The sequence below is a fragment of the Brachyhypopomus gauderio genome, chromosome 2 (genome assembly GCF_052324685.1).
Source record: "Brachyhypopomus gauderio isolate BG-103 chromosome 2, BGAUD_0.2, whole genome shotgun sequence".
NCBI classification, from domain to species: Eukaryota; Metazoa; Chordata; class Actinopteri; order Gymnotiformes; family Hypopomidae; genus Brachyhypopomus; species Brachyhypopomus gauderio.
This window is the reverse complement of record NC_135212.1, coordinates 49,332,399-49,354,561: the sequence shown is the minus strand read 5'-3', so window position 1 is coordinate 49,354,561 and position 22,163 is coordinate 49,332,399. Positions and strand designations below refer to the sequence as shown.

Genomic DNA, 22,163 nt, shown 5'->3' with positions numbered 1-22,163 from the left:
ACACCAGGCTCCCACATAAACACCAGGCTCCCACATAAACACCAGGCTCCCACCTAAACACCAGCCTCCTACCTAAACACCAGCCTCCCACCTAAACATCACACCAGCCTCCCACCTAAACACCAGGCTCCCACCTAAACACCAGCCTCCCACCTAAACACCAGCCTCCCACCTAAACACCAGGCTCCCTCCTAAACACCAGCCTCCCACCTAAACACCAGGCTCCCTCCTAAACACCAGCCTCCAACCTAAGCTCAGAATCAATGTCTAGAGTCCCATTGGTTTCCAGCTTCACTGCCAAGTTAGACTTTTTTGCATACTGCTGACTGGCCCTGTACCATTATGTGCTGGTGTGTAATGGGAAATCTGGCCCGGCTTAGTGGAACCTGTAGGCTGAGTTACCTTGAGGCTAGTATTGGAGCGTGGCTGGCTAAGGTCATTAAACCTCCAGCCTTCTGTTCCGGGAGTCTCGGCTCGCCCCAGGACGTCTGGGGTGAGGGAGTTACCACTGCCACCAGACATGGGGAAGACGCCCAGAGAGAGGGGCCGCTCTTTCCTGGGACAGAAACATAGACAGACAGGTACAATGGGAAAGTGGGCAGACAGACAGACAGATCAACAGACAGATCAAACAGTCAAAGAAATCTAGGTAACAAAATCTTTTTTTTTGACAAACTAAAACAGATTAACCTTGGAGTACCTTTATGCTGAATGTGAATCTGTTTTTAGAATGTTTCTATCGTGTATGGTTTTTACATGACAGGACAATTACAATAAATACTTATAACGCTACAATAAATACTTCTAAACAAGGATGTTATTACACTTAAATGCTACTAAAATGTACAATGTATGATTTTTGCCTATATTTAGCTTCAGTGTCCAGCAAAACTCTGTTAACATATAAGGGCTCTACTCTCCTCGGTACCAATTATCCATTCTCAGTGAACCCTTCTCTTTGAATTTACATTCTTCGCATTAGTCCGTGTTCATATCTATCAGCACTAAACTGGTTCATCGTTCGTGTATTCCCTGTGTTCATATCTATCAGCACTAAAGCGGTTCATCGTTCGTTTATGCCCTGTGTTCATGCCCCTGGCTGGTCCTACCTGACTCTCCCTAGCGTTCCAGACTCTGAGGCCTCTCCTCCAGGTACCTGCTGCAGTTTAATGCGCTCTACATGCTCCATGTAGTTATGAATCATCTGGAGAGAACACAAAAAGATACGACTCCTGGTCATTACAGGTAATAGACATCATTAGACTAATGATTTTTCAGCAGAGCGTTGAGCAATGTATATTTCTATCCAGCAGGTGGCGAGCAACTTTAGCTCACTCCCCGAGGGCCTTTTTCAATTCATACATGGAAACCATTTCAGCACACAAAGTAATAGTTTTGCTGATGCTGGTTTTACCTCTGTATGGCGCTGATGAAGAGAGTTGTACTCTTTCTTGAGTTCTGCTTCTCGCTCCTCCAAACGGCTTACTGAGAGAGAAAGAGAACACATCAGCACATTCTGAATTCCCCTCATTACAGCACAAGGCCCACTAAACAAAAAATATCTGGATAATGTCTTTTGTAAACAATTCAAATAATAAACGGTCTGTGACAAAAGGCAAAAAAAGAATAAAAACCTTTTTTTGCTATAAGTTTTTTTAAAGTTGCTATAATACTTTGAGCCAGGAGGTACTTTCTTAAAAGTACTGTGTTAAACCACTATACTATATATTTATTGTCAAAATGACCTCATATCACAGACATTAGGGAAGATATGGAGCTCAGCAAATATGAGGTTAGGACAGGTTGTGTAATACTACTGTTTGGCCACTGGGTGTCCACAGAGTCTGTCAGAAAGACGAATTTGTGAAAATGAAACAAATCCTCAAGCAAATGAAAAAGTAGCCGATCAAAATTAGACTGAAAATCAGGTTTTAAAAATAAGCTTTTAATTGTTCCCTACAGAACTTCAGTGTAACCTCTTGGAACTAAGAGCATCCATCAGCACATGAGCTCGTATTTGTCAGGCTCTGTTCTTGTCTTTTGAATTTTTGTGTTTTCCTTGATAACTGTGGAAAAGTTATAGCTAAAAAGTTAAAGGTCTGACGAAAGCACTTCAGTTACTGCCACCAGACAATATAAGGCAATCAAGCCCAAAAATAAAAATAAACATTTTAACAAAATATGGAATTACAAAAATATTGAGTAAACTCTTGTGATGAACGAATCCTTTCCTCTAGACATTATTTGTGTATGAATAAAAATATTATGATTTCATTAAAATAAGGGGTTTGTAAAATAGTCTAAAAAGGATTTGTAAAGGTTTGCACCTGTAACTGAGGAAGTGTCACCAAGCACATCCGATCTTATATGCTAATTCCCCAAAACTTCAACTTCTGCCCAGAGCAGCAGGGAGTGTGAGACACTAAATCCCAACAAATCACTATAATCAGGCTTAGGCAGGGAGGTACGGGCCGTCCTCCTGTTAGCCGGACCTGACTGTGGCTGAGGGGCCATGACTCAGCTGAATGTGCTCATGTCTACTGTAGTCTACTGTAGCAGGCAAGGCAAGCACTTTTCATACACATTATGAAAGACAAACAAAATCCATATAATTTCATTATACGTTCCAGTCAGATTTTTGCATGGAATCAGCATTTGAAACTCATAATCAGAGAAGAACCCAGAAATGTGTAGTCACATTTACTAGGAACTACAAGTCGTACCACTAAAAATAATATTTTAGTATATAGTAATATAGTACATTAACAATTTTGGTGTTGCTAACATCTTGAAGTACAGCTAAGATTTTAAGTCAAGTCCTTGCTAACTCTCACTAGCCCAAGCACAGTTAAAACCATAGTCTTTTGCTAACTCTCACTAGCCATCCAAGCATCTTTGTCAGAGAATTACTTTACTGCTACACCCTTCATCCAAAGCCACACCCTCCCCTTCTCCAAAGCCACACCCTCCCCTTCTCCAAAGCCACACCCTATTAGAGCTTAGCCAGGGCTTCCATGTGGTGTGTGCACACGCAAAATAACTGTCTGGCAGAAAGAAATGGCTAGTGTTAATTAGTTAATATATGCCCTACAAAACTGGATTTTGTCTATATTTAGCCTTGTGTGATATCACAATTGTAAAGGCCAGCACTATGATAACAGGCATATATTGTGAAGTCCCACAAATAACCCTCGCACTGTAGCCAACATGTAGAGCACAATGGAGAGCAATGAGCTGACAGAGCTTAACCCGTCTTAACACTTCACAGAGGAATAAGATAGTGGTCCTTGCTGTACTCCATATTCAAGCATTCTGTCCATCATGCAAGAACGGTATTCTGAATCTGCACCGTTTACACTGCTGCCCTGGTCATGCTGCAGGACAAAATGGAGCAGGACGATTTAGGCACTGCTGACCCGCAGGCATAGAACCTCCTCTGTTTGAAGGCAAATAAGCCCAGTCATATGAATCACCACTATAGCATGTGCCCATGGTTTTTAGCACATTAATGCAACCATGACTGAATGAGACACCTAAATCCAGCATTTCACGGAGAGGATCCCTTCACAGAGATGTTATTTCTTCTGTAATTACTTTCTTAGTAACTTTACACTTCATCAAATTTGAACAGCATGTAAAAAACAGCATGTATCCAAAAAAGTTAATAATAGACAGTACAAATCCAGGATAATGCTTCCTCTCTCTCTGTCCATAATAATGAGTCCATGCAAGCTTACATCAGGAGCCCCTTCCTCATTTTTTGGAAGTATCTACTAAAGCTACACAGTACACTGTGCGGTTCCTGCAGGTCTAGCTTTTGCCTTGCTGATTGTGAAGATGACTGCAACATGCAAAGTGGTCCTCTAATAAATCTCAGCATTTCTAGATTGTGATGTGTGATCAGCTGTTCCGGCTGTGGGTGTCGGGATGAGTCACAGCATTAACATGATCCAACGAACATGACTTCAGACGATATATTGCTGACTAGACTTCAACACATCCAGGGATCATACGTATGCCTTAGACTGGAGAACTGCATCACCTGTGTACTGACAACTGTAAACTGTATTACCTTGGCATGGCTGAGTTTGGTCCATCAAAACACCATGAACACTGTTTCTTCCTTCAAATGTAAATTCCGCATAAGCAAAAAGAAAAAGAAACCTAGCCAGCTTTCACACTTCCAGATGTTACACACACCCTCCCATGTTGTAGCCCAGACACTAGCAAGTGAACTTCAGCAGTTCTACAGATACTGTGAAGATCAAAACAATGACAACTGGTGTAGCAACAATGAAAATGCCAGACTGTGTACAGACAACTTTCTCTCAGGTTGTTCATTTGCTGTACACTTTTCACTTGGGACACTTTCTCAGAGTTTGGACACAGGGGTGTCGCCACGGTGGTGCACAGAGCACCCTGCCAGAGGGACACGCCCACCGATTTTCTCTCTCTCTCTCTCTCTCTCTCTCTCTCTCTCTCTCTCTCTCTCTCTCTCTCTCACACACACACACTCTCTCTCTCTCTCTCTCTCTCTCACACACACACACACACACGCTGCTTACCTCATTCACAATCTCCTCTTTACACTTTCACCATTTCTCACTACTTAAAGCCCCCCAGCTCCTCGTCTTGCACTGCTACAAGCACCCCGTCCTGGCCTGAGCCGGTGGGTGCCGAGGCCACGCTCTGGGGATCACTCACACCACTCACGTGTTTCTTGTTCTTCTGCATGATCTTTGATGCTCTGCTTTTATTGCCTTGCATGATGGAGAATAAAGAAACTCCATCTCAACACAGGGTGGTCTCTCTCACCCAGCCACCACAGTCAATGGTGTAACAGTGGCCACCTGTTCGTTAAAACAGGGAAAATAGCAATAAACCCTCCAAATGCATAAGGCTATGTTGCTGTTTGTTTATTTTTAACAGACAGTAGTGCACTTAGTTACTGTTGTTCCACTTAGTGTCACATAGTCTCCACTCAAGGAGTCGGTACAGTTTTCATATCGGTCCCTGTAGTACTATCCAGTATGAAACAAACGCAAAGCATATTATATGGTCATGAAAACATATGAAGGTTCCGCTCACTTCTGAAGGCTATTTTGTGACGGTTGCATGGGACGCATTACGCGTGGCCACAGAAGTGCATCTTCTGGGTGGCATACAGCATACAGCATCAATCAGTTTGGAAGTAGTATCTTGTATGCTATATCAATCACAGCCTGTATATACAGTATACGGTTCTGCCCTAAAGAAAGTAATGTCAAGCTCCAGGAGACAGCACGTATGAACCACACACCATATATACACAGCAAGGAATTCACCATAGACCATATATACACAGTACGTATGAACCATAGACCATATATACACACAGTACAGAATGAACCAGGCTGGCACTCATAGATATAGCCGCAATGACTCCTCTCAACTTTGACATCACATGCATAGCCTCTATGGCCTGAAGTCAAACAGCTAGCTAGCTAAGTTTGACTACCTAGCTAGCTAAACACTATGACAACATAAACTATCTTTCTAATTTACAATGAGGTTCTCTTTATTTTCATGCCTGTGTCCCATTCAAAGTAACAGCCTGTGTTGTTATATAAATCTACAACATAAGATGTATGTAACTTTGGTTAATCCCTCCTTGAAGTTACTATTTATATTTCCTCAACAAGAGTTCTTTCAGAAGCTAACTCATGCAGTTGCTTAGAGACAAACTAGTTCACTCGCTCCTATCTAACGTTAGCTTCTCCACCACTGAAGTGTAAACGATTGTCATCAACATATCTAGTCAACCTGGTGAACTGATGAGAACTGATGTAGTTTTGCATTTTAAAGTACATCATATCAGCTCCTACAGTGGTATATTAACTCTAGGACCAAATCACAGGCTTCAGAATTTGTGTGACCTGTCCAAAATCACATAACTACCTTATATACAGACACCAGAGAACAATTAGTACTGAATAAATGCAATCTATAGTACTTTTTATACAGTCAGTATGCACTCACACATCAGTCCAATATAGTGATTAGGGTATTGAATGGATTCGAGGCTGTTATTAGCATAAGCACACATATCCAATACATAAACTGGGCAGATCAACTCGAACCTTCAGTGTGATGTATTGGTTGCACTCCAGGGGCCTGCTTGTGATTGGCTGAATGGGCAGGTGGCCCCATGCCAACTCCAGCCATGCAGCGAGCCAGAGTCCCACGTGCCCATTGAAACGGGAGAGGGTTCAGGTGCTGTAGATGGCAGAGCTGGACCTCAGCACCTCACTAACAAGTGAATGAGCGCTCCAGGACTTGCAAGCAATGAACGTTACATAAAATAAATCTGGTTTGGTTTGATGGGCAGTCATGGCCTGGTGGTTAGGGAACTGGTCTTGTGACCGGAGGGTCGTGGGTTCGATCCCCAGAACTGAGGCCATGACTGAGGTGCCCCTGAGCAAGACCCCTAACCCTCAATTGCTCACTTGTATAAAAAATGAGATAAAAATGTAAGTCGCTCTGGATAAGGGCGTCTGCCAAATGCCATAAATGCGTTCACCATTTTTGTTGCAATACCACATGTGAAGATGATCTCATGATGCCGCTGACCGACAACCGTTGGTGTGATGATTATTATCTGGGCGTGGCTCCACCAGAGGGCGGAGTCAGCCAACACCTTCTTTCCTCCAAGCAAAACTAGACTATGACCTCAGTGTGAAATATTTCTGGGCAGCATGTGGCTCTTGTGAATCATTCATCATCATGTCCCGGTCTTTATTGCTCATTAGTTGTGATATCTATGTCCTACAGACCTGTGGGTGGGGGCATCAATATAATGTAAATAGAACTTGTTGATTCATTATGTTCTAAACAGGCCTCCATACAACAAAGCTGCTTCCCAAGGCTTAAACCATCAATACGCTCATGTTAAAATGAAGCAGTTGGGAAAGTGGGGAAGACAAGTTATAAAAGTAACCCAGTTCAAATGAGCTCAAACGTGTGAATCACAATAAGTCACCATGTATAAAAGTATTAGCTGAACAAAACAAAGCAAACTGATGTTTTTCGATTACAACAAAGGTGATGCACACAGCAAGCGCTATGTATCTGTCTTATTGTTAAAATGAAGTCTTCATCTACATCAAGTGGTTAATAGCAGGGGGGAAAGAGCAATGCTGCCTTAATGTACTGCTAGTAATACTGTAATAACACATAAGTCAGATAAAAGCTTTACTCCATGATTTACTCCATGATTTACTCCTTTACTAAAAGGATGAAAACGTAGGAAATGCTGGTTCATAGTTTTGACAGTTATGGCCTGTATTGATGAGTTGTGATCATCTCACACTACACAATAACTTTGTTCAAGAGCATCTTTCCTAATTAGTATGTAAATATACCACATTATAACATCCCTAGGCAGTCACATACACGGGATAATTACGCTGATACAGAGGAAGGTCATCCTGCGATGAAGAACCCTCATCTACAGGCCAATGTGACACGCTAACTGGGCAAACGTACGTGGTGCGACGTGAGGTGGGGGCACTGGGAGGGGAGGAGAGAGAGCGAGCGCTTACTCTGGTCGGCAGAGTTCTTCAGCTTCAGCTCCAGCTGGCGTGAGTATGAGCCCATCTTCTCCACGTGGTTCTGCAGATCCTTCTTGTCCTGCTCCTGCGAGTCCTCGAACTCGATGAACCTCTGCTCGTGGAGAAGACAAAGGCTGGCATTACTCATTCATGCCTCGCGCACAGCACAAACCTGGGCTCACGCACATCAACACTCAGGTGAGGAGCTCAGCAGGCCTCCAGAGAAGAACGCCCAGCCCAACATATGGCAGGCCAAGCTCAGCCCTCCACCGTTTCTCAAATTGCACACAGCAGCATGCTGGCCCCATGACAGCTGCCACTGCCTCCTGTGTTAACACCCCTTTCTCCTCGTTGTGCTCTCACATAGATGCCGCTTCTGGACAAATTTACCAACAACCCTGAGCACAAGAGTCCAAGCAAGGCCGAGACGCACAGGGATTCATTAGCACACAAGCACACAGATCACCTCCAGTTCAATCGAACACAAGTGAAGAGAGGAAAGGAGGAGAAAGGTCACAGGATGGCAGAGGCTTGCCCACCACAGGGTGACTTCAACAACCTTATTGTCTGACTACATATCCCAGCTCCACCCACGGTAGCTCAGCGATCAGGATATGGAACACCCTGCCCAGCTGCTGTGGTCTAATCTGCTGCTTATCATTTCATCTTTTCTCCCAGCAATGCTAACCAGCAAATCTCCAAAATGACCTATTTGGTATGACACCTGTTAGTATTTGCCATATAGTCCAAGAGAGGTGATGCAAAGACTTCATTTAAAATATTTTAAGAGAATTACTAGCAAAATGTAGTAGCATTTCCATATAGGCAATCTGCATATTTGTATATTGCATTTTATAACCAAATAAATAATCAATCAATTGGAATATTTATGGAATATTTATTATATGCACACAAAGCATAAGCTTGTGCTTCTTACAGGAACTTGACTACAGGGAACTTGACTACAGGGAACTTGACTACAGGGAAGCCTTCTGGCGTAGCACCAAAAGCAGGAAACCAGAAGGAGGAACACAGGAGTTTCCCAGCCCTGCCCATCACAATAAAAGGTCACATGACCTGGATCGTACCCCATTCCCCTAAAGGGGAGCTCGCCCGGCATCTGGCAGTCTTAGGAGCCCTGCTGGAGAACTGTCTCTCTGTGAGGGGTGCTAGGTGTCTCTGTGTCGCTTATGGCCCCCGCCAAAGAGCGAACAATAAACTAGTCCAGCACCCCAAGAACTGAATAGAATAAAGCAGAAGGTTTTTGTCACTTTCTGTTTGCATCTCTTTTAATTTAAACACAACATTCAGGCAGTGTTAGGGGACGGGACCCATCCAGTGTTAGGGGACGGGACCCATCCAGTGTTAGGGGACGGGACCCATCCAGTGTTAGGGGACGGGACCCATCCAGTGTTAGGAGACGGGACCCATCCAGTGTTAGGAGACGGGACCCATCCAGTGTTAGGAGACGGGACCCATCCAGTGTTAGGAGACGGGACCCATCCAGTGTTAGGGGACGGGACCCATCCAGTGTTAGGGGACGGGACCCATCCAGTGTTAGGGGACGGGACCCATCCAGTGTTAGGGGACGGGACCCATCCAGTGTTAGGGGACGGGACCCATCCAGTGTTAGGGGACGGGACCCATCCAGTGTTAGGGGACGGGACCCATCCAGTGTTAGGGGACGGGACCCATCCAGGCCTAACAGAAACATTATGTGCTTCAGTCAGACAGAGCAAGCAGGGAGCAACCAGATAATATAAACTATAACAGCAGTGGTTTCCTGCTATCCTCACACATCATTATGCCAGATGCGTGAGGATAACGTTGCAGTCTAGAGACTAGGTCAAGGAGTTTTAAGATGAGTTCTTTTTAGGTCACTGATACGTGTCTGCAGCAACTGACCTGTTTAAGTGTCTGCTTATCCCGACTGAACTTCAACAGTTAACACTGCTCCTCCTCTGTTTGAAATATGCTGCCATGATTATGAACTCCTACTAGTTTGCTTAATTTTGTTTTGATATTTTAACATGTATAGTATTCATGGATGAGTTGTTTATGCAGTTATGTATTTAACAACATGATTGTATTGGCAACTGAACATATATATATATATATATATATATATATATATATATATATATATATATTGACCTAGTGTCATTTCAAAGTGTCATTCCTAATCTCACTCCTAATCTCACTGTATTTATTGAAAACTACAGATTTGGATGTCTAAAACAGACCACACAGTTGAAAATAGAACACAGTCTGCTGCTCTGCAGAGACGTGTGATATACTTTAGGCCCCATTCAGAATGAAGTTGGTGACAGTGACAAGGTAAAAACAATCAAAGTGCTGAGTCACTTCAGCTCCGAGCAGATGAAGCAACCTGCTAACATTAAACGCTAAACTGGGCTCTTGACTTAAACTTGTGCATGAGACTGGTTAGGCTAAGATAGCACCAAGCTTTTCCCATAGCAGCCAGTCGAAATGAGTAAAGGTTTCAGCAAACCATATTACAACACATTACAGGCTCTCTGGGGTGAACCTCCAGTATATTATTAACCTATATTATAATGAGATCATCAATTAAAAAAAACATGTACATTGCTTTACAATTTAGAAATCTAGGACTTCAGTCAGGACGTCGGGACCATGTAGCCAAAGGCTGGATTAACTGGAAGATGTGACGGCTATATTACACATAATCCCACTTCAGCATCAGGTGAAAAAAATGGTTTTAAGGTTTAAAAAAAGTTCCTGTTGTAAATGCTCGTAGAGAGCTGTGCAAATGAATGAGTCTCCCTCACCGTAACACATTCCAGTAAGGAAGACAGTTCAATTACATTATTATTGTATTCTATTATATTATTCTATTACATTATTATTCTGTTACACATCTATGGTTACAGAGACATGCAAAAAGCCACAAAGCACATGATGACTAAGAAACTGGTGGTGCACTCTTTCTAAAGCTTTATAAGTTATCACTTCAGTCCAACTTGACATGATTCCTTGATTTAGTGGCAGTGTTTATGTTTTAAAAAAGGTCTGCAGCCCTAAGATGCTTGAATGCTAGAGTATAATAAACATACGGAGGACTCAAATGTTTACATGTTGACGCTTTCACTGCGTTGTAGACTGCTTGTAAAGGTCTAACTATGCAAGAGCTAGCTACTGTGCTCTGACATCAAGAATATCTCTCTAGCCGCACACTGTGATGCAAGCAAGAGATTTTTTTCAACGTCTATCTATCTATTAGCTATATTCAAGACTTAACAAGCCATAACAAAAAGGCAGCGAAGCAGTAAACGTAAACAAACCTGTCCTAACACCCTAATAACAGCCCATCTCTGACCCGTGAGCATCCCAGCATCAAACAGCATCACAGTCTTACTTAACAAAGCCACGCACGTGCACGCTAGGCGGGCCAGGTGCTGCAACAACAACAACACCTGCGAGCTGCTCGCGAGCTCGTGGGGAGCGTGCACGGACTGGGGGAGGATGCTCGGAGCACCTCACACGGTCCCCGTTCCTCACCTCCTCGGCGTGTTTCCTCAGAGCCTTCTCCCGTTCGTACTGGGTGATGAGCTGCTCGTTGTCCTCCTTCAGCAGCTCCAGCTCCACTTCGTGCTCCTGGTTTTCCGCGAAGACGGAGTCGAGATTCTCCAGCACCGCCACGACGAGAGGCATGAGTTCCTTCACCACGTCCTCGTCGTATTTCCCGATAAGTCTCTCGAATTCGCGGTATATGGAGTTGGCCAGGCCCGACACCCTCTCCGACATCATAGCCGCCGTCCCCGGGTCGTCCTGGTACACAACTCCGTCCTCCAACTCCATTTTCTTGCCTTCCTCGCGCAGATGTGCCCTATATTTTACCTTCTCTCCCGGATCGGTGTAGTTTTCTCATAAAATCTCCGTCAATGCAAATATATACCTTGTAAGATTGAACAATCACAGTCTCCCTTCCTCGGCCCACAGTCCCTCCCTGGAAGTGGCTGCTGTAGGATATTACGTGGTGCTCGCGCTCCACACTACAGCTGAGGCGACCAGACGCTCGCGCGGTGACGTCACAAAGCGGGGAATGCGATTCCTTTGAAGTGCACGGTGTTTATAAACGACGATACAGATGCAGAATAGCGCAGACGGGCCACTGTATCGCCGCGGCTGCGTTGAAAAGCAAATGTGCATTACCAATATGCATTCTTTTAAACACAACCATATGGTTGTTTTCATAATGAATGGAATTTTTACTTCTGTTTTCGTTGACCACACATTCTTTATTAGAATGGGTATTCAATCAGTTACCAAATACAATTAATAAAAAAAAACTCTCAATCATTCTGATGAGCAATGTGTAAGAATTCCAAAATAGCATTTGTTCTAATCATTACACGGTAAAAAAGTTTACTGTGGACTTGTAAAACTAAAAATGCATTGAGTTTTCTAAACTCACACGTGTTTTTTAAATTCTCTGCCACTCATAATTATTCTTGTCAACTTTATTTTAAGAAGCATATTTTCAGTATATATTCATGAAATTTTAAATTTACATAGTGCTTATACAATACCTCGAGTGTGACGCCGGAGGCGTCGGGACAGAGGCAGCCGGAGACGGGGGTTGAACAGAAGGATGTTTATTGTCCATGGCAACCAAACCAGTAAAGCTCTTAGCGCACACACTGCAAGTGATGCAAGGTAAAGCTCGTAGCGCGCACTAGTAAGGCTCGTAACGCACACACTGCAAGTGATGCAAGGTAAAGCTCGTAGCGCACACAGGTAGGGAACGCAGTGACGGACTCGCTGGGACCAGAGACACTCATGTAGCGGCAATGTGCAGCACTGGAGCAGACGACCTGCGGGCTTAAGAAGAGCAAAGTAAATAAGAAACAGGTGTTCAGTATACTGGTGATTGTGACTGTGGGAGTGGTCGCGTGCGCGGGGGTGTGTGCTGGGATCGGCTGCTGGCCGGGATGCGCGCCCTCTGGTGGCGACTCGGCCCCCTCACCGTGACAGAGCCCTCCCCCAAGGACCCCTCCCGTCGACTCCCACGCGGTCTTCCCCGTTGCCGCGGAGCTGGCCGGTCTGGATGTTCCCTGTGGAAGTCGGCGATAAGGGAGGGGCCTACCACTTGAGAGGCCGGTATCCAGGAGCGCTCCTCCGGTCCGTATCCGACCCAGTCCACCAGGTACTGTAAGCCACCTTTTCTGCGCCTCGAGTCCAGTAACCTCTCCACGAGGTACGCGGGTCCGTCCGATAACTGCAGCGGCGAGGGCGGCCGTGACGTCGAGGCCTCCTCCAGTGCACCTGCTCTGTATGGCTTGAGAGCGGACACATGAAACGCACGCGACACACGTCTGTCTTTGGGCAGACTGATGCGGTATGTAACTGGGTTAAGCCGCCTCAGGATGACATACGGGCCGGCATATCTCTCCCACAGTTTACCTCTCCTGCCCAGGCGTCCATCTTCGTGGTCCTGATATATTCCAGGTTTTTGTGGTCGGTAAGCACGGTGAATGGATGCTTAGCTCCCTCCAGCCAATGTCTCCACTCACCGAACACCTTCCGCATAGCCAACAACTCACGGTCTCCCACCCCGTAGTTGCGCTCGGCGGCGGTGAGCTTCTTAGAGTAGAAGGCTATGGGACGGAGGGAGCTATGCTTCTTCGGCCGCTGTGACAGCACCGCGCCTACTCCCACGTTCGACGCGTCTACCTCCACTATAAAGGGACGGTTAGGATCCGGTTGGTGCAGAACCGGCGCGTCGACAAACGCTTGCTTCAGCTGGTTGAACGCTCTCGTAGATCTCTCTGTCCAGCGAAGCTTAACCCCTCCCCCTCTCAGCATGTCAGTAAGGGGCTCTGCTATCTGGCTATACGCGCGAATGAACCGCCTATAAAAATTCGCGAAGCCCAGAAACCTCTGAAGCTCGTGCCGTGTGTGAGGCTGTGTCCATTTCACGACCGCCTCCACCTTCCTGTGCTGCATGTGCATGGAGCCTGGCCTAATGGTGTAGCCTAGGAAGTTCATCTCGCTGAGATGGAACTCGCACTTCTCGAGCTTGCAATACAACCGATTGCGCAAGAGCGTGCCCAGAACTGCCCTTACATCACGCACATGTTGGTCGTAGGAGGGAGAATAGATCAGGATGTCATCGATGTAAGCGACAACGCATCTATTCAAATACTCCCTTAAGACCTCATTAATGAACGCCTGGAAGAATGACGGAGCAGACGCCAAGCCATAAGGCAAGACGCGATACTCGTAGTGCCCCGTAGAGGTACTAAACGCCGTCTTCCATTCATCACCCTCGCGTACGCGAATGAGGTTGTAGGCGCTGCGCAGATCTAATTTAGTGAAAACTTTAGCCTTCCTTAACTGCTCCAGCGCCGACGGCACTAGAGGCAGCGGGTAGGCAAAGTTCACTAAGAGGGAATTGAGCCCTCGGTAATCTACGCATGGCCTCAGCCCACCGTCTTTCTTCTTCACGAAGAAGACGCTGGCTGAGGCGGGAGAGGTGGAGCGAGTAATATAGCCCTGACTGAGAGCCTCTTTAACATACTGAGCCATGACCCGCTCCTCTTCCTGAGAAAGTGGATAGACTCGACCGCGCGGTGGAGTAGTACCTGCCTTGAGGGTGATGTGACAGTCCCAGGGTCAGTGGGGTGGTAACTGGGTGGCCTTGGCAGCGCTGAACACCTCCGCTAGATCACAGTACAGAGCGGGAATGACTGGGGTGGAGCTGATGTTAGGGCTCTCAACGCTGGTGGATTGCGCAAACACACAGGAGGGAGACCGGGTGCCCTGTAGGGGCGCTACCCACTTCAGCAGCTTACCCGTGGACCAGTCGATGACGGGGTTGTGGAGCTTAAACCAGGGGAGACCTAACGTGATTGAATAGCGCGTGGAAGGGATTACATAAAAACTGATAAGTTCCCTTCGGCCCTGAACGTGTATGGTGACTGGTGCAGTGCGGTGAGAAATAAAACCCCCGCCCACAGGTCGCCACCCATCAGAGAGAGACTTACCCTAGCCCGCCCCCTCCTTGGACCAGCGGTCCAAGTGAGAGGGGGGACGGTAGTACCCAAGTCCATGGGCTTGACTGTCGTGGTTTCACGGGGCGGCGTGTGCACAGGAGCCTGCGGGGTGAAAGGAAGCTCCTCCTTTTCGCTCCTGCAGCAACCTGTCGATGGTTATCGCTCGGTGCACCACCTGGTTCAGGTCCTCTCCCTCGGGCCGACAGCTCAGTTCCGCCCTTAGGTCGGGTTTCAGCCCCGCTATGAAGAAGTCTGTCTGGGCGGCTTCATCCCAACCGGTTCTGGCGGCCAGGGTCCGGAACTCCAGGGCGTAATCGGCAGCGCTACGGTTTCCCTGACGTAGCTGCAACAGGCTCTGACCACAAACCCTCCCGCGACTAGGGTGGTTGAACACCGCCCGCAGTTTGTGAACGAACTGGTCATAGCAGGTGTGTGCAGGGTTTCTCTGCGCTGACCTGGGCTGCTCCCCAGTCCAGTGCCTTACCCTGCAGTCGGTTCACCATGAAGGCGACTTTCTCCGCATCCACTAGGTGGGGCATGCTGGTAAAATATAGTTTGCACTGGACCAGGAAGCCCTCGCAGTGCTCCGGATTCCCGTTGTAAGGCTCGGGAGGAGGAATCGGTGTCCGCGGTCTCGGAGAGGGTGTGGACGTCTGCGCTGACAAAGCCTGGATACAGCTCGTCAGAGCGGTTACCATTGCGCGGAGTTCCTGGAGCTCCTGCTGTTGTCGGCCCAGGGCGATGCCTTGGTGGGTCAATACCTCTATAGCGGAGGTGCCCTCGCCTCCGGCTGCTCCAGGCTGCACATTCTGTGATGCCGTAGGCATCGGGACAGAGGCCGCCGAAGACGGGGGTTGAACAGAAGGATGTTTATTGTCCATGGCAACCAAACCAGTAAAGCTCTTAGCACACACTGCAAGTGATGCAAGGTAAAGCTCGTAGCGCACACCAGTAAAGCTCTTAGCGCACACACTATAAGTGATGCAAGGTAAAGCTCTTAGCGCACACACTATAAGTGATGCAAGGTAAAGCTTGTAGCGCACACTAGTAAAGCTCTTAGCGCACACACTATAAGTGATGCAAGGTAAAGCTCGTAGCGCACACTAGTAAAGCTCTTAGCGCACACACTATAAGTGATGCAAGGTAAAGCTCTTAGCGCACACACTATAAGTGATGCAAGGTAAAGCTTGTAGCGCACACTAGTAAGGCTCGTAACGCACACACTGCAAGTGATGCAAGGTAAAGCTCTTAGCGCGCACACAGGTAGGGAACGCAGTGACGGACACGCAGAGACCAGAGACACTCATGTAGCGGCAATGTGCAGCACTGGACCAGACGACCTGCGGGCTTAAGAAGAGCAAAGTAAACAAGAAACAGGTGTTCAGTATACTGGTGATTGTGACTGTGGGAGTGGTTGCGTGCGCGGGGGTGTGTGCTGGGATCGGCTGCTGGCCGGGTTGCGCGCCCTCTGGTGGCGACCCGGCCCCCTCACCGTGACATCGAGTGATAAATGGCATAGAAAGTCATTATAACAGTACACATATAATACATTTTAGCGTAAAAGCCTATCATGCTATCATATCATATATATATAAATATATAAATATATATAATATATATACATATTATATATATATATATATATATATATATATATATATATATATATATATATATATATATATATACAAAATTTATTATTATTATAAACTTTTTTTACAGCGGTTGATACGTTTATTTTTGTTCGCCTATTTCCTGTTGTTGAGAATGTATATATAGCAAGCAGAAAAGGAATGCTTTGCAAACCCTGCAAAAGGAGATCGATTCGAATACATGGCAACCTTAATTTTACCGTAATTTCTGATTTAGACCTTGACGTTTCCAATGGGCTTTTCTTTGAGGGGGTGATTTCCAGGTAACGGGATTCGTTTATGCACGTTAACTCAAAATTGTTTGATCACTAACTAGAGAAAAGCTAGCCCAGTTACGAAGTCTATATATAACTGGTGCGTTGCAGCAAGCTAAAGTTAGTAGAATCTAAGGTCACGTGCTCAGCTACGTCTGGAGTTATCTGATTGCTGCGGCTTTTAAATTTATCTGGTTAGCATTTAGCCATAAAGATTATCTTGAAACAGTAAATTCCACAGTTTCGAGTTAAATCCAGACCGTTATGCAATCTGTTTTAGATCTCCGACTAACAGTACAAGCTATCTAGCTGTCCTACTGTTCCTCACCCAACACAGTTGAGCTACTTCATGGGCTGTGGCAGCTCACAACACTCACGAGACTTTAAGTTAACATTGCATCGTGCTCATCCAGTAGGTTGGTGAGCTTGAATACGTGTGCAGGTGCATGTAACTGGAAACCTATTTGTCTTTTTGGCGTTTGCCACCCAGGGTAAGTAGGGACGGCGACGTGTTGCAATGCAGCTCCGCTTCCTACGTAGACGCTGGTGCTCCAGGGAGATGTTAGAATAATGGACGACCTGAGTGGTGACCCCAGGGTGAGAATAACCTCGTGGGATTCAGAAAAGGACGCCTTTCCATTATCTGATTGTTTTTTCTTCCCTGATCTTTAGATAGCAGGACTATTGAATACTAAAGTGGGAAGGTATCTCAGTGACCAGCCCTTCGTCGCGCTGTTTCTGCTTGTATTCGGTGTAATCGCTTCAGTACCTGTCGGGCTTTTCTTGGCATTCGCTGCTGTTACGTTCGTTGCCGTTACAACATTCTTCGTCTTTGTCGAAGGTGAGTTAGGAGAATTTGCATATCCGTCAGTGCATGGAATGCAAATACAAAAGTTGAGTTAATGCCTTCTCCTTGTTTGCCATTTCCCCTGTAGTTTTCCTGCTGATTGCAGGAGGGGCCAGCTTGCTGTGTGTGCTCTGCTGCCTTGCTGTGGTTGCCTTCTCTGTCTCCTGTATCCTGAGTGCCTTGTACATCATTACCTCACATGTGCTGAACTACTGTTTCTTGCTTAGGTACAAAAGCTCACCTGGCTGATTTCACAGAAGTATTTGATAGCACCATATTACTGTCAATGACCCTAATTATGTTTCTTTATTTCTCTGGATAGAGTGTCTGAACAGACAGTCTCTACTGAGCACACAGAGACAAAAAGGAGCAGAAAACCTGTCTGGTAATGCATCTCATGCATAACTGTTGTGCACTCCATATAATTTGGGATCCAGGGAGAAACCCTCAAGCTCCATTCAGTGAAACCTCCAATAAATCAAAGGGTCATTCTTTTGAGTAGAACAACTGAACTGCACTTACCTACAGGAGAACGCAATGCGATGAGTTTTTAGAAGTTAACTTGGACTGTACTTCCTGCATAGTAAGACCATACCAAATGCAGTATAGCACAACAGTGGCAGTGCAATAACAGGTAATGCCAAGATTTTAACATGCCAGTTGTGTTGACTTCTGTGGACTGGAATCTAGAGGAAGAGACTTCAGTGATTCATCACTGAAAAAGGCTGGAACAAAGAGCAGCAAATTCAAATAGTCATAATATTACTGTGGAATGTAAAATAAGTGTGGCTTCCCAAACTGTTGGACCCATCGCTACATTGCATTAGTGTTTTCCTGAAGAAGAATGTGCAGTAGTCTAGAGCTTTAGCGTTTGTATAAATAAAATGCAAAAGATCTGCAACTCATCTGTGAGGGATATGAAACTTGATTAATTTGACATAATAAGTCAAACTCTGTATAACAATGTCACAGCATAGTAGTCCTCCTTTCCACTACGGACATCTGAGCATTATTTGCACAAATTGTACTAGTTGTGTACTTACAAGTTTTGAGATGATAAAAGCAAAATGGAGCCATTAGACTAGAGTCTGATACAGTGCTTTGTCATACAAATGTGCGGTCCTGTTATAATCACTCCCATGAAGTAAATGCAACAGCAATCCAGCTAAATGTTATGTAAAAGGATAAAATGTCTCAAAGGTCAAATGGTGATTTTCTCAAAACTGCATAAACTATCAATGTAGTTTAAAAAGCCTTAAAATAATGAAAAGCAAAAACAGTGGCCTGTAAAATTTTTATTGGAGGTGATACGATGAACAAAAAAAGGAAATACTACAGGAAAGACTTGCATCTGGGGAAACATCTAGGGTGCACAATCTACAAATCATAGAAGTTATGAGCTTGGGGGAAAAATAGGGGGAAAATAGGAATTCTGTCACACACACACACACACACGCACACACTCCAGACTGCTTTTGAGAATACATGACCATGTTAAATTCTTGGGTTTTTTGCAATAAATTACTGAATATGAACAAATATTTAGTTGCAGGATACTATTACCATGTATATTACATCAAGACTGTTGATAGATGCTAACATTCTAGATACAAAATACACAGTAATTTGGAGCCAATACATAAAGAATACAAACTCAGTGCTGACTGAAGTGGCAGTACAAAATGTTCTCACATTCTCTTGTTTACACAAAGGTTGATATGTTTACAAGGGGACATCTCTGCTTATATACTGTACACAATATAGCTGAAATTAATATAAGGCATTTGTGTGAATTTGATCAATAATAGAATGTTACAGGGCTTTCATTTTAGCATGGAAGGAAAGTGATGCACTGAAATGAAAACAAATTATTCTGGATAGTTAAGTTTCTTAACTGAGAAACATACATGACTTCTCTAAAAATATTGGGTTTATAATCTCAAATTTCCAGAAGTACAACATTATAAGCAGAGTTTGTTGGGTACGAGTATTTTTTTTCAATCAAGTCAACCTAACATTTAGAGCTGGATCCTGTAGAACACCTCGCATAAAAAAATAATCCCCCCTCCCTTTTTTATGTTTTTTTTTTTTGCTTTATTATTTTTTTTAAACAGCACTAACGGTATTGCAAAGATGCTGAAGAAAACACAAAAAAACAAAGACTGGTGCCAAATCCCAGAGAAATCTTCACTGCAGTTTGCGGAGCCATTTCTCTGTTTTTTTTTTTTTAATCCAGGTGACGTTACACAAATCCAGCAATGTTCTGCCTTCGGCCTCTTGCCGGGGCAGTACCAGCCCGTGCCAATCCCGCAACAGTCTGAACGGTGACACGGGTCTTTGCTCTTTGGTACTTACGCTGGTAGGCTCAGCTTCTTTCCTTTCAGCACTGTATGGACCAGAGACAGAACGTCAACACACATTCACCATCATAAAACCACACCATGCCCCGTCTGTACATTCACCGAAGCTCACCTTTTGTGGCGTAAAGGTAGAAGAAGTCACAATAGAGGATGGTCTGGACCACCCCGGCCACAATGGCGATCATGTCAAAGAAGCCCTCGAAGTAGAACCTCCAGATCCAGTTGAAGAGGTAGAGGGCACGGTAGACACCCAGGCAGAACAGATAGTGGGTCGTAATTGTCTCAGCCTCTCCGGTCTTGCTGATCAAGAAGAGCTGAGGGAGAATGGCCACCGACTCAAGGTAGATGGAGAAGGTCCACAGGATCTGTTGTCAATGTAAAAAGGTATAACTAATGTTAAATCAACACACAATGTATTTAGAGCTCAGATATGGCAAAAAGAAACATGAAATCGGGTAAAGCAATAGCGGCATAAAATACATTTTGCTGTGGTAACCAACAGTGCAAATGTGTTTGCATATACCTCCAGTGGTGAGAAGTCATGGTTGACCAGAAAAGACAGACCTCCAACTGGAACTATAAGGAACTCCACTCTGAAAGTGTCATGGTTCCCATCATAAGTGGCCTTGAATTTCATGTAGATCAGGTAGACGGTGGCATAGGCACATCCAATGTAAATGATCTGTTGTCAGATATAAAAGGCAGATGTTTGATGAATGCAACAAGTATGGTAATTCTTGGTGTCTGTTCCTGACTAAAGCTTCACCTTTAACAAACATTAAATGCAGGTTACTTGCCTTCATACTTGTGTTGTAGAGGGAGATGAAGGAGGTGAGAAGATCCAGATAACGTGTTGTGAAAACCAAGGCAAAGAGTATCTGGCTTTTCCCAGAAATTCCTGAGGAGCAGAATTATTGTAGAGGTTTTAGGGCCCAGCTCTTAAAGATCTAGACACTTAAATAACTGTCCCTTTCCTAATAGGATTGTTGTTCTCTGTAATTAATCGTAACGATGCGTGCTTGTAATTACACCCAGTCCAGGGCATTATTACTATGCAGTACACTTGACATTTACAAACATGTTCTATGACATAACGCATTGCCACACCTAAATAATTTAATAATTATGCTGTGCATGCTGGATAACGTAGTTTAATGGTTTTGATAACAGGTCATTCGCCTTTATCTCTTTTTAACAAAGTAAATCTATACGAAATGTACTTTGACCATTGTTGGATTATGCTAGTTTGCTAAGTTTGCATATGTGGCACACTGAGCACAACCTCAAATGTATTTCTCTCCCAAGACATCGACAAAAGAAGTGACTAAAGTTGGCTTGACAGCTGGATAACCTGCTAGTTATAGATAACCAGGCTAATACATGTTTCTAGCTTTATTTAGGTCGTTACAAACCACTTAACTGATTATGCTAATAGCAACAAACAACAAATACAGGGTCCAGGCCATCAGGTGTTTCGCTGGTTTCCTACACTAATCTAGCCAACTTGGTCAGTGGTAGCCGACTTAACTTATCCAGTTATCCAGCCAACATCCCCACAGCTGAACCAGGTCAGCAATAAAAACCTTCATAGCTGTCTAGCTAGCACGTCACTTCATCTAAAGCTAGCCCTCAAAACGGGCAATTCAGGAGCATATACACAGAATATATAAAAGTGCATTTTACACTGGAATCACCATAAACCTCTTATTAGCAATAAATGACCCGTGCATGTCTAATATAACAAAACATGATTCATTTTATGGAGGTAAGAACCAAACTTAATAAACCCAGCAGTAGCAGTAGCTAGCCTGAGAACACTGCACTAGCTATCGTTGACAGGACAATATCATGCACAAATGTACAGCCAGGAAATAGAAGACCCCTATGCAGATGTAAATACATAAACAAATCAAGGTTTTATTTAACATCTCATTTATTTTTCTTTGTAGATCGCCAGTAAACTCACCTGCGCAGGACCTGGTCTTCCATATTTTGAGCAGCAGGATGATGATTGCTGCTAAGTGAGACAGATCACCTGCCAATCTAAAGATATTCATTGTCGCTTTTAAGGTTTTTTTTGCTTAAAACGGCAGGAAATAACCTTTGGTCCGCTCTTATTCCAAATGAAAAATATCTGAAATGTGCTTTAACCGGATCCCTACACTTTCCAAGTGCATTCCTCCGAGAAATATGGCGAACAGGGGCCGACGTGGCCGGTGGACGTGGCCAACTCGAGTTACAATGCAAGCCGGGAACAGTAGTAACTTAGTTCGCCACGCCCACTGGGGTCTTCCAGGGTGAGCAGCCTAGGGCTCCAGTACATTGTACTCTAATGGAAAAATAATAAAATATTTTTATTTTATACAAAATTAAAAGTGTAATGTTATATTTAAATAAAATAAGTAGATTGTATTATACGGTGAT

The 22,163-nt window shown here is 44.7% G+C and overlaps 3 protein-coding genes across 9 annotated transcripts in view; 1 reads left to right on the top strand and 2 right to left on the bottom strand.

The window, feature by feature from the left end:
* The window catches only part of spag9a (sperm associated antigen 9a), a 33,227-nt gene extending 20,652 nt beyond the window's left edge, over window positions 1–12,575 (bottom strand). For 3 of the 5 annotated variants that reach the window (XM_076997285.1, XM_076997288.1, XM_076997287.1), the window contains exons 1-6: window positions 12,161–12,574; window positions 11,130–11,756; window positions 7,581–7,701; window positions 1,415–1,485; window positions 1,110–1,204; window positions 403–556 (exon numbers count right to left, since the gene is read on the bottom strand). In XM_076997285.1, coding sequence (XP_076853400.1) covers window positions 403–556; window positions 1,110–1,204; window positions 1,415–1,485; window positions 7,581–7,701; window positions 11,130–11,429 — 741 coding nt within the window. In that variant the 5' untranslated portion in view covers window positions 11,430–11,756; window positions 12,161–12,574. Of the gene's footprint in view, window positions 1–402; window positions 557–1,109; window positions 1,205–1,414; window positions 1,486–7,580; window positions 7,702–11,129; window positions 11,757–12,160 lie in introns of all 5 variants that reach the window. The other 2 variants (XM_076997284.1, XM_076997286.1) reach the window with 1 other exon arrangement.
* Window positions 12,576–16,403: 3,828 nt separating this feature from the next.
* LOC143508633 (lipid droplet assembly factor 1-A-like) lies at window positions 16,404–19,418 on the top strand. Of its 3 annotated transcripts, none has more exons than XM_076997295.1 (5): window positions 16,404–16,541; window positions 17,023–17,129; window positions 17,205–17,373; window positions 17,468–17,606; window positions 17,702–19,418. In XM_076997295.1, the coding sequence occupies exons 2-5, from the start codon at window positions 17,103–17,105 to the stop codon at window positions 17,766–17,768; spliced, it is 402 nt and encodes a 133-aa protein (XP_076853410.1). In that variant the 5' UTR covers window positions 16,404–16,541; window positions 17,023–17,102; the 3' UTR covers window positions 17,769–19,418. The 3 variants fall into 3 exon arrangements, with proteins under 3 accessions (XP_076853410.1, XP_076853411.1, XP_076853412.1); XM_076997296.1 differs by lacking the exon at window positions 16,404–16,541 and adding an exon at window positions 16,643–16,726; XM_076997297.1 differs by lacking the exon at window positions 16,404–16,541 and adding an exon at window positions 16,745–16,868.
* On the bottom strand, window positions 18,660–21,974 carry kdelr2a (KDEL endoplasmic reticulum protein retention receptor 2a). Its single transcript, XM_076997294.1, has 5 exons — window positions 21,706–21,974; window positions 20,537–20,637; window positions 20,263–20,421; window positions 19,852–20,104; window positions 18,660–19,765 (listed from the first exon to the last, which is right to left on the bottom strand). The coding sequence occupies exons 1-5, from the start codon at window positions 21,794–21,796 to the stop codon at window positions 19,731–19,733; spliced, it is 639 nt and encodes a 212-aa protein (XP_076853409.1). The 5' UTR covers window positions 21,797–21,974; the 3' UTR covers window positions 18,660–19,730.
* Between the last annotated feature and the right edge of the window lie 189 nt (window positions 21,975–22,163).